This window comes from Erpetoichthys calabaricus, chromosome 10 (genome assembly GCF_900747795.2).
Source record: "Erpetoichthys calabaricus chromosome 10, fErpCal1.3, whole genome shotgun sequence".
NCBI classification, from domain to species: Eukaryota; Metazoa; Chordata; class Cladistia; order Polypteriformes; family Polypteridae; genus Erpetoichthys; species Erpetoichthys calabaricus.
The window spans coordinates 151,470,899-151,486,467 of NC_041403.2; the positions used below are offsets into that span (position 1 = coordinate 151,470,899).

The 15,569-nt window shown below is 40.9% G+C and overlaps 1 protein-coding gene across 1 annotated transcript in view; it reads right to left on the minus strand.

Annotated features, from left to right (window-relative positions):
* The window catches only part of l3mbtl1 (L3MBTL histone methyl-lysine binding protein 1), a 100,876-nt gene that overhangs the window by 61,132 nt on the left and 24,175 nt on the right, over positions 1-15,569 (minus strand). Inside the window, exons 6-10 of the mRNA XM_028810633.2 lie at positions 13,721-13,853; positions 9,242-9,326; positions 4,921-5,012; positions 280-384; positions 66-201 (exon numbers count right to left, since the gene is read on the minus strand). Coding sequence (XP_028666466.2) covers positions 66-201; positions 280-384; positions 4,921-5,012; positions 9,242-9,326; positions 13,721-13,853 — 551 coding nt within the window. The remainder of the gene's footprint in view (positions 1-65; positions 202-279; positions 385-4,920; positions 5,013-9,241; positions 9,327-13,720; positions 13,854-15,569) is intronic.

Consider the following 15,569-nt stretch of genomic DNA (forward strand, 5'->3'; position numbering starts at 1 on the left):
TCAAGACATGGGTTAGTGATCAATAAATAGAAAAATGTCAGCCTTTCCCCATTTAAATGTCTAACCTTTGGGAGTGTAGAGCTTGTGTCCTGTTCTTTCACACCAGCCAGCCCAATGAATGTCTGGAGAGTTGGCATTTACCCAGAAGTCATGGCAATCTGAGTAGCCATCAAAATGAAGACGGATGCGATAGCCACAGACCTGAGGAAATAACAAATGTTAAATGTATTGTACTGTAGGTCATGAACTCTTCCCCATCTATTCTTTTTGGAAACGTACCTCTGCTACAGTCAGCACAAAGTACATGGAAGGGTGCTGGGGATCAATTCCTTCAAGCTTCATCCCAACCTTAAAATTATTTTCCATCTGGGGAATGGTTTGAAACTGAAAAGAAACATAGAAGGCTTTTCATTGATGCTTCATTTGGCATTTGGAGCAAAAGTATTGTGTCACACGTGTCCTGAGCCATAACTGGGAATCCATCCCATGGTTCATCTCTCAGCATTCCAGTACTGTGTGCTCCAATGTTAGGCAACCTGCTTGCCTATTGCACTGGTTTGTGTGTATTTTATGTATTACATTATTCTGTATCTCTCTATTATACAACATCAAATACAACTAATATATGTGCGCAATTGCATAGACTTTCTGTCATGAACTATAATGAGCTACATAAACTGTAGAAGCAAAGTTCCAAGACTATTACCACAAGAACTATGAGGACACTTAGAGTTTGATAGAAGTGCTATGTACGTGTACTACAGTGGAAGGTAGTAGTGTTGCGGACTAGGTATCCTAAAGTCCCAAAAGCACTCCCAAAAATGCCCGCTCTTTTGATTTAATGTCAAATAACTAGATACAGCTAGATCTTCTATGCTGCTACCTGGATGGTTGCCAGTTCAAATCCCATTACTGCCAGAACAGATTTTACTCTGTTGGGCCCTTGAGCAAGGCCCTTAACCCAAAAGGTGCTCCAGGAGCACCGACACTGTGCTATGATCCCCAAAGGTCACACAAAAAGACAATGTCTCTTTGGGGATTCATACAGCGTGCCAAATACCAAAAAAAAAAATAATAATAATAATAATGTCAAAACTAGTTGCAAAAATCGGGAGTGGTTTCCCCTGGACTTTCTGGTATACTCAGATATGGACATGGATATTTGAGGACTAAACTGCAAGACCATGATTATATTTTTATATTATGTACATTAAAGAACCATAAACAACAAATCAAATCAAATTAATAATATATTGAACAATTATGAGAAAAGTAAAGTTAAATAAATCAGACTCTGCAGCTGCATGAATAAAAGGTAAAGTACCACTTCCGGTTAGCAGAAATAGCTCAAACATTGATAGAAACCTACATTTTGTACCCAATACTTGTATGCAAAATTTGGTTGACCTAAGTGGAAGCGTACTCAGATTTACATACACACACAGACAGACACACAGACATAATTCCAAAAATGGTATTTTCGGATTCAGGCAGGTCTAAAATGTCGAGATTTATCAAAATCTCGATATCAAATATTTGGACAATTACAATACTTTCCCTACAAGAAAGTAAATCGAACTCAGGGAGGTCTACAACGTCGAGATTCACCAAAATCTCAAGGTCAAATTATTGGACGATTACAATACTTTCCCTATACTTTGTACACGAGAAAGTAAAAAGGGCCTCATAAAAACTTCATAAAACATTTATTTTTAACCAAAAAGGTTTTCCACAAGAGTGGAGCTCTGAAGGAGCACAAAGGCAAAAAGGAGTTGCCTGTAAAATGCAATCCAAAGCAAGCAAGTCCCAAAACAGGTTCCAATTGCTAAGTCAAAACACATAGCAAGGGGTCTAAAAAATTCATAAAAACAAAGAGCACATTGAATTTACAAAAAAATTAAGAACTGACCACTCCGAACTGCATTTAATATGAACTTCCAGGAACTGCGGGAGAGGCTCTGGGTAAATAGAATGGAGGGCAGTTCCTGGCGGTGATTGGCAGGTGGCCCTGCCTCCTAGGGGTCATGCAACGTAAAACATTCTAAGAAATACAAGAGACAGCAAACAAAAATAACATTAACATAAATAAAGGGCTCAGTGATGAACAAAATAGACGCAATACATTGATCTGAACCCTAACTGGGGTAGGAAACCTGACTGAAATATAACAATTGTGATTTGGCACACATAGAGATAGAAAATCCAGGCCACAATGAAATGATTAGTTATTTAATGTATTAATTAAATTAAATAAAAGGTTTGACAAAGAAAAGAAGGAGAATAATACAACAAAAACACTATTTTACAAAATTAAAAACAAAATCTAAACTTTAAAAATATCAAGGAAGAAAACAAAGAAGTAAAAAGGTAGAAAACAGAACTAAAGACCTAGCAATGAAATACAAAACATTTGGACGTTAGCATCAGTAAAATTTGAGCACTAGGAACCAAGTTACCCGAACTATTCTATAACATTTCAGTCATTATTTACCACTCTGATGCTGATCTGTCTCATTATAAAATAGGTCATTACGATAGCAATTGACGAGACAAATTCATAATTACGGTATTTTATGGTTCCTCTAGAGGACCTCTTTCTCTTGCCTGATTTGGCTCAAAAACTAATCAGCACGTCGTGATCTCATAACAGGCTCAAGTTTCGAGTTTGGTATTTTTCTGTCCAGCCGTTTTAGCTCTAGAAACTGTGACACAGAGACGCACAGAGACAGACATACACACACTCATCATCGAGATATCGATGTGTTCGGTATCAGGGTCCCTAAAATGTTGAGATCTGTCGAAAACCAGGGAACGAAATTTTGGATGAATCCAAAGCTTTCGCTCCTTCCCCATAGACGATAAGTTGTGGTGGAGGGTGGGCACAAAAGCAAAAAAGTCAAACTCCAAAATTCAAAATGGAAATAGTATATACTCATTAAGAGTTGTCCATCTTCATGGAGGAGTGTGAAAAGTGTAAAATGGGCAGCTGGAGGAATCGAGGGAGGTGTATGAATCAGACTGAACAGGTGCAAAATGATAGGCAAAGATACCGGCATGTTAGGCGAGAGGATCAGAGCGTGAATTTGGTAAAAGAATTACCAAGGGGCAAGACAAAATCAAAGGGCCAGAAACTTGAAACAAAACAAGGTATGTGAAACCAGAAAATTTTCTTAATAAATGAGAAACAAACTTCAAAAGCTGAGCTCAGTCCAAGTGAGAATATGTGCCAGAGTGGAAAAGTGCTGTTCTGTAAAAATTTTAGTCCAGCTTGGAGACTTTTGTAAAATTCTACACAAGAACAGTAGCCCAAAATTCTTGTCTCCAGATGTGCAAAGCTGACAGAAAATAATCCAAAAACACTTATGGTTGCCCTGCGGTGGGCTGGCGCCCTGCCCGGGGTTTGTTTCCTGCCTTGCGTCCTGTGTTAGCTGGGATTGGCTCCAGCAGACCCCCGTGACCTTGTAGTTAGGATATAGCGGGTTGGATAATGTATGGATGGACTTATGGTTGGAATTTCAACAAAAGTATCTCTACTAAATACTGACACAGTGGTTTGGATACTTAACACAATTAGTTTTTTATGCTTATTATGCTCTGTTATAAGGACATTCATCATGGCATCATTATGGGAAAAGAGTTTCGAGATACTGTCACAGTTTGATCTGCCTCTTTTTACAAAACTAGGATGGAGGCACAGGGGGACCACTGAACATTGGACTGGGAGCCTCAGGTTATCTCAGAGCTTCTTCATTTCTCTTTTCAAGTTGTGAACAGATGGTTGTCATCTGTGACACTTTTCAGAAGGAAGATGGGATTGTGGCAAGACGTGTCCATGGAGGTGTTTTATTGGATTGAATTAGTAATTTTTACATTTTTTTCACTCGCCCTAGGATGGGACGCACAATTGAGTGTGTGTGCAGTTGTATTCATAATTGGCAGGCACCAGCATAGAGTCAGGACAAGCATAATGAAAAGTGTGGGTCAGTGCTATGCACGGAGAGAAGACTCTGCAAAAGAAAAAGTATTGAGAGAAAAACGATGAGAGAGAAAGAGCAAAAGAGAAAGAGACAATCGCAATCATAATCATTTACTGGAGTCATTTTTGGAGGACAGGATGGGATGGGCAGCTTCAGCATGCTGATGATTTAAAAGCTGTAAGCCCAAGGGCTTCATGGAGGCTTTATGAGTTGGCTGTATTCTTGTGTGCTGAATTGTGGACCAGATGTGTGTGAGAGAAAGAGAGAGAGAGAGAGAGAGAGAGAGAGAGAAAACACTGGACCATCCCGAAGGTGGGAGGAGTGAGAGTTGTTGCATCTAAAGAACTGCAAGGCACCCTAGTTACTGAAAGAGGTGGCAGTTCTGGCACGGCGTGGTGGATGTGGCGGTCTGTGGTTTCGAGATCGTGATGTCCTGAAGAAGATAGCATGAGAGAATAAATGGGTTAGGTCTCCATGACCTGGATAATTGAAAACTCTAAGGCACCATTTTGTTTTGACATGATTTTATGGATTTCTTTATTTGAATTATTTATTGATATATTTAAATGCACCATTTGCCCACTTTGAGTACTTTTATCCTCATTGTTTTACTATACTCTGCTTTGCCTTAGAACAAACAGTCTTGCCTGTTTGTTCACTCGTCCTGGTCCATCCTCGGTTTGTGAATGATCACATGTTCCGTTTGAGGGTTGCGGGCACAGGACATCACAGGGGTTTTCACGGCTGCCAACCAAGCTCTAGAAAGGTCAGAAGGGAGCTAAGAAAACTCTCCCTTTGTGTCAATTGCCATAAAGTGATTTAAAAGGCGTTTGGGAAAAAAAAAGAAGGCACAGTTTACCTTACTACTTTGAATCAGATGCCCTGAAACCGTAAGCAGGAATGTTGGTCTCCCAAATACAAATGAAATAACAAGAAAAGTTACCTCATGGAACAGTTTGAGGGGGGCAGCGATGGACTTCTGGTCCTCTAGGTATGCTGACCACACCCAGTCCTCTTTCTTCAGTTCTTCAGGGGCTGTGCAGAAACAATTAGCATTTTATTTATTCCCCGAGCTGCTGAAGTTATAGGCAGGAATCATCTGCTTAGAAAGGCGATGAAGTGCATATTATTAAGAATATTTGCAACATTTGTATGTTAAAATGTTAAAAAAAAAAAACTTGCTATCACTTTCAATTCTGCAATTGCGTCATATAATGAATATGAAAGTATTTCTTATCTGGAACGTTTGTGAGTAATTTCATGTCTCAGGTTTGTATTTAAAATATTTTTGAATGTAAAGCAAACACATTTACTTCCTGGACTTTTAAAGACATGGCTACTGCCTTATGATCACATAGGAATCCCTGGAACACACCACAGTGTTTCCATCTGTGCTCTCCCAGACCCCATACTGCAGTTGAACCTAACACCAATGACAGCAGAAACGCTACACTATCTGTCCATCTTACAGGGGGCTTCACCCCTTCCATTTATGAAGACAAACTACTTGATCCCATTTTTGATTTACAGTTAGGTCCATAAATATTTGGACAGAGACAACTTTTTTCTAATTTTGGTTCTGTACATTACCACAATGAATTTTAAATGAAACAACTCAGATGCAGTTGAAGTGCAGACTTTCAGCTTTAATTCAGTGGGGTGAACAAAACGATTGCATAAAAATGTGAGGCAACTAAAGCATTTTTTGAACACAATCCCTTCATTTCAGGAGCTCAAAAGTAATTGGACAATTGACTCAAAGGCTATTTCATGGGCAGGTGTGGGCAAGTCCGTCGTTATGTTATTATCAATTAAGCAGATAAAAGGCCTGGAGTTGATTTGAGGTGTGGTGCTTGCATGTGGAAGATTTTGCTGTGAACAGACAACATGCGGTCAAAGGAGCTCTCCATGCAGGTGAAAGAAGCCATCCTTAAGCTGCGAAAACAGAAAAAACCCATCTGAGAAATTGCTACAATATTACGAAGTGGCAAAATCTACAGTTTGGTACATCCTGAGAAAGAAAGCAAGCACTGGTAAACTCAGCAAAGCAAAAAGACCTGGACGTCCACAGAAGACAACAGTGGTGGATGATTGCAGAATCATTTCCATGGTGAAGAGAAACCCCTTCACAACAGCCAACCAAGTGAACAACACTCTCCAGGGGGTAGGCGTATCGATATCCAAGTCTACCATAAAGAGAAGACTGCATGAAAGTAAATACAGAGGGTGCACTGCAAGGTGCAAGCCACTCATAAGCCTCAAGAATAGAAAGGCTAGATTGGACTTTGCTAAAGAACATCTAAAAAAGCCAGCACAGTTCTGGAAAAACATTCTTTGGACAGATGAAACCAAGATCAACCTCTACCAGAATGATGGCAAGTAAAAAGTATGGAGAAGGCGTGGAACAGCTCATTATCCAAAGCATAGCACATCATCTGTAAAACACGGTGGAGGCAGTGTGATGGCTTGGGCGTGCATGGCTGCCAGTGGCACTGGGACACTAGTGCTTATTGATGATGTGACACAGGACAGAAGCAGCCGAATGAATTCTGAGGTGTTCAGAGACATACTGTCTGCTCAAATCCAGCTAAATGCAATCAAATTGATTGGGCGGCGTTTCATGATACAGATGGACAATGACCCAAAACATACAGCCAAAGCAACCCAGGAGTTTATTAAAGCAAAGAAGTGGAAAATTCTTGAATGGCCAAGTCAGTCACCTGATCTTAACCCAATTGAGCAGGCAGTTCACTTGTTGAAGACTAAACTTCAGACAGAAAGACCCACAAACAAACAGCAACTGAAAGCCACTGCAGTAAAGGCCTGGCAGAGCATTAAAAAGGAGGAAACCCAGCATCTGGTGATGTCCATGAGTTCAAGACTTCAGGCTGTCATTGCCAGCAAAGGGTTTTCAACCAAGTATTAGAAATGAACATTTGATTTCCAGTTATTTAATTTGTCCAATTACTTTTGAGCCCCTGAAATGAAGGGATTGTGTTAAAAAAATGCTTTAGTTGCCTCACATTTTTATGCAATCATTTTGTTCACCCCACTGAATTAAAGCTGAAAGTCTGCACTTCAACTGCATCTGAGTTGTTTCATTTAAAATTCATTGTGGTAATGTACAGAACCAAAATTAGAAAAAAGTTGTCTCTGTCCAAATATTTATGGACCTAACTATATGTTTGGGCTCATCAGGGGTAAATGTTCACATTATTCAAAGTTATTGTCTGTCTGTATACCTGCATTGTTTTCACTCTTTAATTTAATATTTTCTTTATCAGTATGCTGCTGCTGGAGTATGTGAATTTCCCCTTGGGATTAATAAAGTATCTGTCTATCTATCTGTCTATCTAGCAAAAAGCGATTTGCATGGCGGAAGAAGAACACCGCATTCCAAGAAAAACACCTGCTACCTACTGTCACATTTGGTTGAGGTCCCATCATGCTGTGGGGCTGTGGGGCTAGTTCAGAGACTGGGGCTCTTGTTAAAGTCGAGGGTCAGATGAATTCAACCCAGTATCAACAAATTCTTCAGGATAATGTTCAAGCATCAGCCACAAAGTTGAAGTTATGCAGGGGTTGGATATTCCAACAAGACAATGACCCAAAACACAGTTCGAAATCTACAAAGGCATTCATGCAGAGGGAGAAGTACAATGTTCTGGAATGGCCGTCTCAGTCTCCTGACTTCAATATCATCGAAAATCTATGTGATGATTTGAAGCACACTGTCCATGCTTGGCAGCCATCAAATTTAACCGAACTGGAGAGATTTTGTATGGAAGACTGGTCAACAATACCTCCATCCAGAATCCAGACACTCATCAAAGGCTATAGGAGGACAGCGTCTAGAGGCTGATAGATTTACAAAAGGAGGCTCAACTAAGTATTGATGTCATATCTCTGTTGGGGTGCCGAAATTTATGCACCTGTCTAATTTTGTTATGGTGCATATTGCATATTTTCTGTTAATCCAATAAACTTAATGTCACTGCTGAAATACTACTGTTTCCATAAGGCATGTCATACAGTATATTAAAAGGAAGTTGCTACTTTGAAAGCTCAGCCAATGATAAACAAAAATCCAAAGAACTAAGAGGAGTTCCCAAACTTTTTCATATGCATGTATGTATGTATGTTTCCCATACAATTCTACACCCTTTGACTGACTTGAACCAAATTTTGCATGGGACCAACCAGACAAGATAGAATTTGGCCCCTAGGTATCCCAGGGTTTTTTAATTTATTTCCTGTTTGCTATAGTTTGCTCGCCAGTGCCACCTGCTGGCTCAGAGCAAGTGAAACATCTGAACAGACTGAAGCCACACTAGCAAACAAAATGACCACAGCTTAATGTTACTTATATTAACAACACCACATGCAGCTTCTGTCTATTGTAATATAAAAAGGAGTAGCATACGCCTTAGCAGGGAGTGTTGGGCGAGACTTCATAGAGATTGGGAGTGCAGCACAACACAAAGGAGAATCAAGGGATTCTTACTTAACTTCTTTTTTTTCGGTTTTTCTTCCTAATTTTAGCACTATGAACTGTCCACCTTAAACTAAGAGGATGAGTCAGACATGACAGCATTCATGGTTACCACCCAGCATGGAGTTACCACAATTATGGACTCACTAGAGCAGAGGCATTGATACAAAAACAGTGTGGATGACGGAAGGGACAGCTGGCAATGATAACAGGGTCACCATTTAAAAAACACCCAAGCCTTTGCTTTCATTCCTTGACTACAAGTATACCTGGGCAGCAGTGGGTTTTTTGGCTAGTTTACACTAAAATATACTGTACATTACAATGGGTACATTTTAGCATATATTATAATCACAGACACACACGTTACTGTACATAGTGGGGCCTCCACTTAGAAAATGGTGATTAAGGGAGAGCTTCTGGTGATACTTGGTTAGGTAAGTGGGCAGCCTCTCTAACAGTCAGATAGAGACGAGAGGACGGTTACCCACTTCCCTGACTATACATCACAAGAAACACTCCCAGAGAGGCAGTAGGGATCTTGTGTTCTTTTTGGCAGAATTGGTTTGTGTTTAGTCCCAGTGTTTATCTATCCATCATCTTTATCCCAATATATCTATTACTTTCTTGGGGATTTTGGCCTCATTTTGGGTTTGTATGTGACTTGAGAGAGCCCTCTACAGGCCACAATATGTATACAACTTTTTACAGTTCTTACAGGTTTCAGCAGTGTTTCATTTTTGATTTCTGTCCTTAAGCTCTCACAATGTACCTGGTTGGCTCTGTCTGGAGTCTCCAATGGAGTCATAGTTGCTGCAGATCTCCTCTGCGCTTTTCATATCCTCAGTTTTCTCCTCCTGTGATTAGAATAAAAGAAACAGATAAATAAGACACAACAGATACATCCAACCACTGTGTCTTATACATATTATTACACTCTGGGTATTCTTGTGCCAGGAAAATGAGAGTCTAAAATAACAGAAGATAAAATTATGATAAGGCCGGACAATCCTGAATCAGGATAAGAAGCTCTGTTGTGAAGGAGACCATCCATCTGTCCACTTTCAGAATTTGCTTCTCTATTACATGGTTGTGAACAAACTCTGGATGGGATATCAATCCATACTCGCGCACACACAATAACAACACTGCCATTTTAAGCATTTCAATTAACTGAATCTTCATGTCTCAGGGAGGAAAACGCAGACAATCTGAGAATATGCAAGCTGCAAAAATACTGGCAAGAAATAAACTTAGGTCCTTGGGGTGTACCATTATACCACCCAAATATTACCACCCCTATGTCATTGCTAGTCAAAACTAAATTCTAAAGAATCTGCAGTGTTCGTGCTCTGTGGTGCACAGCTATAAGCAGGAAGGGAGTGTGGTGAAGTGGCTATGGCCCAAGGCTGCTGGTTCAGTTCACACCTCTATCTTGCATACTGAGAGATCCTGAACAAGTCACTTAACCTTTCTCTGCTCCAGCTGTTGCTTCTGATGTAATGAGTGCTAAGGAATAAGAATTAGAAATCAATGGCAGCATTAATATAATTTATTCCCAGACTACTGCAGACATATACAGTAGCACTAATGGATCTCATTAGTTTTTAAAACAACATCATCTATCTGTCTAAAGACCGCTCCTACTTTGACAAAATTCCCAGATCTACACATATTGTGCCACTTCTTATTGACATTTATTACCTTGTGGTGATTGTTACCAGTGTACTGAGTGCTGCACAGAGTGGAGGCAGGACCTCTGTGTTTTTCCCAGTTGATTTTGGGGTTCTTCAGGGGTGTGTTTTTGATCCTAATCTGTTCAATGCTTGCATGGATTGGGTGTTGGGTAGGGTTGTAGGGTCCAGCAGTTGTAAGGCATTTGTTGGTGAAGAAAGATTCACCGATCTTGACTTTGCTGACGATGCAGTCAGTGGCGGCTCTCATTGAGGTTCTCGAGTGAGGAGTCGGAGTGTCTGAGCTTGCGAGTGTCTGGGATAAAGACCAAGATCCAGACCTTTAACGACCTCTTGGGCACATCCATCGGCAGGATGTCTGTCTGCAGAGAGAGTGTCGATTGTGTTGAGAGGCTTACTTACCTCGGCAGTGACATTCATGTCTCTGGTGACTCTTCCTATGAAGTCAGAAAACGGATTGGGAGAGCATGGGGTTCATGAGGTCACTGGAAAAGATTGTGTGGTGCTCCCGATATCTTTGCAAAAGGACAAAGGTCCTTGAAGTCCTGGTGCTCCCTGTCTTGCTATATGGTTGCAAGACATGGACTCTATCCAGTGACCTGAGATGAAGAATGGACTCCTTCGGTACTGCGTCTCTTCGGAGAGTCCTTGGGTACCACTGGTTTGACTTTGTGTTGCGCATGGAATCCCGGATGAGGCGCATTACCTGCATTATGCGGGAGCGTCAGTTATGGCACTATGGCCATGTGCAGTGATTCCCTGAGGCTGATCCGGCTCACAGGATCCTCATTGTTCAGGACCCGAGTGGCTGGACCAGACCAGGGGGATGCCTACATAACAGCTAGCTGCGGCAGATACAGGGACATTTCTGGAGGGGGGGGGGGGGGGGGGGGGGGGGACTGGACCGCGTGTCTGCCAGGGGGGTTGTCAACCAGGATCCCGAGCTGTTTCGTCATGTGGTGGGTGCGGCAACACGCTGTACCGGTGCATGCTCTCCAACCTGATCTGACCTGACCTGGGGCCTCATGTATAAACGGTGCGTACGCACAGAAATGTTGTGTACGAACCTTTCCACGCTCAAATCGCGATGTATAAAACCTAAACTTGGCGTAAAGCCACGCACATTTCCACGGTAACTCATTCCTTGGCGTACGCAATTTATCCGCCCGGTTTTGCAGACTGGCGGCACCCAGTGTCAAAGCAGTGCTACTGTTCCTGTGTGATCACCCTTTCTTTCTTAAATCCACATTCCTGGCGCGGCTTTATAAATACACTGAAATTAACTGCATATTGTTTATTAGTGTAATGCATCTGATTGTAATTAACCTGTAGCAATATAATGGTCCAGGGAATAGCCATAGTATTCCAAATACCATAACTGCTATAGCGTTGTAACTCTCACTGCATCTTCTTTCAGCTGATCCCGTTAAGGGTTGCTACAGCAGATCATCTTTTTCCACATTACTCTCACTGCACCACTCGGAGTATTTATATCACTGTATCTGAGTGGGAAATCACAGCAGGAGCTGATTGGAAAGAGAATTATCGGTACACAGCATGAAGCAGATGCTGCCTGAGCCACAGCAAACGCTTTAGTCCCTGTACGGACTTCGCGGTTTAGAAAAAGTTTCATCCCAAGAACTCTAAACACACTAAATCAGTCCATCAAGTGCTCCTTGTAGAACTGTTTGTACTTATAAGTACAATTACCCCACTGTAAACTTGCACTACAGTTATAATATTGCACAACCTGCGCCACTTTATAAAGCGCGTATTTACATGTGATGACGGTATTCATTTCTAAGACGAAATGCAGCAAAACACGTTGATTATATTATACAGATAAAACTTTAACTTCATTTAAATAATCTGTATTGTTAATAATTAAACATGTGAGGACACGGTGCCGCAGCGCTAGCTAGTTCAGTAATTGTTCCTGCCTTGCGCTGTATTCTTGCTGGTGCTGACGCGACACTGGAAAGATAGACGGATATAATAATTAAACACGTACTACTAAGATATTTCAATGTTCCTTAAAAGTTTTGAAGAATCGAAGTTCTAAGCTTACAGATGGCTTCACGTCTATTACATAGCTTATTGTGTGGTGATTGAGTTTTTGGTGAAAGAAAAGTAAGGACAGGAATTAGAGGTTAGTACGTTTGAAAGAGACAGTACTGCTGTGATAAATTATTTCATTGAAGGTTGCGCATGGCGCAGCAAGCCTCTTGCGTGAGACATGTCAAGTCAAGTCAACTTTATTTATAAAGCACTTTACATACAAGAGCCGCTGACCAAAGTGCTGATGAACAAGCACTGCGCCACCGTGTTCCCATGTTTAATAACATGCTTTCATTCCTATCATCATGAAAAAGATATCACATCTCAGTATTTTAATTATTCAGAGAGCTGTAATATCACGAATGTAATGGATTATGTGTCCTGTCGGAGAAAGAGTAAGCTCGTTTAAAAAGCAGGTAGTGATTCATACACATAGAGCACATAGAAGATCAAATACAGAACAAAGCATTTAACATGCCACTTTAGTTACAATGGGATTTGAGAAACTAGTAAATTAAACGATTTTAAGATGATGTTCTACTTTAATGGCAAAATAAACTACGTGATTAAAGTGGAAATTTCGAGATTAAAGTTGACATTTCGTGCTTTTTTCCCCACTGTGTGCCTTTTTTTTGTCTGTACCCTAATAAGCTTTCATATGACACTCAGACGGTGGGCTACGACTCGCTTTTTCACAGCGACTTTGATATGTGATTTCTTTTTTATTTCGGGCACTGTGCGACTTTGTGATGTTGAGCCTTCGAGTTTCTGCGACACTCTGTCACTCGATCAGCTTCCTTTTGTTGATTATACCACTGTTTAAACCAACAAATAGTACGTTTTTCCTTTGCCTCCACTTGGTATTCGCTGAAATTCTTATATTTTCTCCCGTGCTTTTCCCATTGTCTTTTCACAGAAGGCTATTTATATTGATTTGCATATTCAAAGAGGCATAATTCTGGGAGGAGTTGGGGCGGGACAGAAGGCGCGTGCACGTGCGTTACTTTTCACGCAAATCGGGATTTATGTAGTGGAAGAACGTGAAAGTATGCGTGCGCACAGATTCCTGCATCTGGATTTTTCTGTGCGTACGCACAATCCCGCTTTTGTGCTTACGCCATGTTATAGTGTGAGTTCTACGCAAGGCGTTATACATGAGGCCCCTGGTGATTGCTAGCTGCTTTGGGTCAATATAGAAGGTGATGACAGTAGCTATTTGATTCATTATTGAACTCCATACAAACTAAGCTATTATTAGATTGACTCAGTTCCTATTAAGATTGCATGCCTCAGATGACAAATGGGGGCCACATTCTCTATCAAAGGTGTCATATGTTGGCACTTTGCTATTGCAGCAATAGGTATGCATCACGCGACATGTCTTTGGATTATCTGGTTGGTTCATCCCTTTTATCTGTTAGCTCTCACAACATTAATGCAAATGGCTTTTATTTCTTACAATAAAATGTAATTACTTAACAAACTTTCATTGTACCCACCATTGTCTCCATCTCTGACTCCTCATCTGAGGGACTCAGGTATTCCTTTCTCTTTCTCTTCTTCATGGGCTTCAGCATTTCCGGATTCAAAACTGCCACCTTTGCCATTGGTGTGCTCTCCACCATGGAAGGTCTGGGACAAGAAGAACAAAGCGTCACGAACTGTTGCACTTCTGCCCTGCTGCTTTGACACAGACTCTTTGTTCCCAGTTGTCCCTGCTTAGGCTTTAAACAGTATGTTCAAACAAAACCACACTATTTAAAGAATTAATTCATAAATAATGTTATCATTAGAACAATCTAGACGAGAAAAGGCCATTCAGCCCAACAAAGCTCGCCAGTCCTATCCACTCAATTCTTTTAAAGAACATCAAGTCGAGTTTAGAAAGTCCTTAAAGTCTTACTGTCTACCACACTACTTGGTAGCTTATTTCAAGTGTCTACGTTCTTTGCGTAAAGAAAAACTTCCTAATGTTTATGCGAAATTTACCCTTAACAAGTTTCCAACTGCGTCCCCGTGTTCTTGATGAACTCATTTTAAAATAACAGTCTCGATCCACTGGACTAATTCCCTTCATAATTTTAAACACTTCAATCATGTCACCTCTTAATCTTTTGTTTAAACTGTAAAGGCTCAGCTCTTTTAATCTTTCCTTATAACTCATCCCCTGTAGCCCTGAATCAGCCTAGTCGCTCTTCCCTGGACCTTTTCTTGTGCTGCTATGTCCTTTTTGTAGCCTGGAGAACAAAACTGCACACAGGACTCCAGATGAGGCCTCACCAGTGTGTTATAAAGCTTCAGCATCACCTCCTTGGCCTTGTACTCCACATATCAAGGCGCTATAACCTGACATTCTGTTTGTCTTCTTAATGGCTTCTAAACACTGTCTGGCAGTTCATAGTGTCGAGTCCACTATGACTCCTGAATCCTTCTCATAAGGCATACTTTCCATTTTCCGACTGCCCATTGTGTACTCAAACCTCACGTTTTTTCCTACATGTAATACTTTACATTTACTGACATTAAATTTCATCTGCCACAAATCTTCCCAAGCCTGTATGCTGTCCAAGTCCTCCTGTAATGATATAACAGATTCCAAATTATTTGCCAACCCACCTATCTTGGTATCATCTGCAAATTTAACTAGCCTGTTACTTATATTCCTATCTAAATCATTTATATATATATTAATAGCAGCGGCCCTATCACTGACCCCTGTGGAACATCACTCTTAACATCGGCCAGTTCTGATGAGGTTCCTCGCACCATCACCCTCTGCTTCCTGTGTCTGAGCTAATTCTGCACCCATCTAAAAACATCACCCTGAATTCCCACTTCCTTTAGTTTGATGCCCAACCTCTCATGGGGCACCTTATCAAATGCTTTCTGAAAGTCAAGATGAATCACATCACATGTTCTACTCTGATCATATCCCTTTGTTGCTTCTTCATGGAATTCCAGCATGTGAGTAAAACACGACCTCCATCTTCTTAACCCATGCTGGCTGTTCAGTGAAACTCCAGTGCTTGCCGTGTGCTGCTCAATTTTATCCTTAAGAATTACTTCCATTAATTTTGCTACGATGCATGTTAAGCCGGGTCACCCTTTTTATATAACGGGATAACATTTGCAGTTTTCCAGTCTTTTGGAATCTCCCCAGTGCGGAGTGACTTCCTAAAAATGCTTCTTCATGTAGGATGAATGTGCTTCAGCTTGTTGGACTAGCACACTGGTATGAAATCAAAACTATGAATGGTGCCAGAGATTAGTGTTTAAGATTGTAGCATATTATGGACCTTGAGTTCAGGTGTACATTTGTAACTGATTCTGATCTCTTGTCTGTGCATT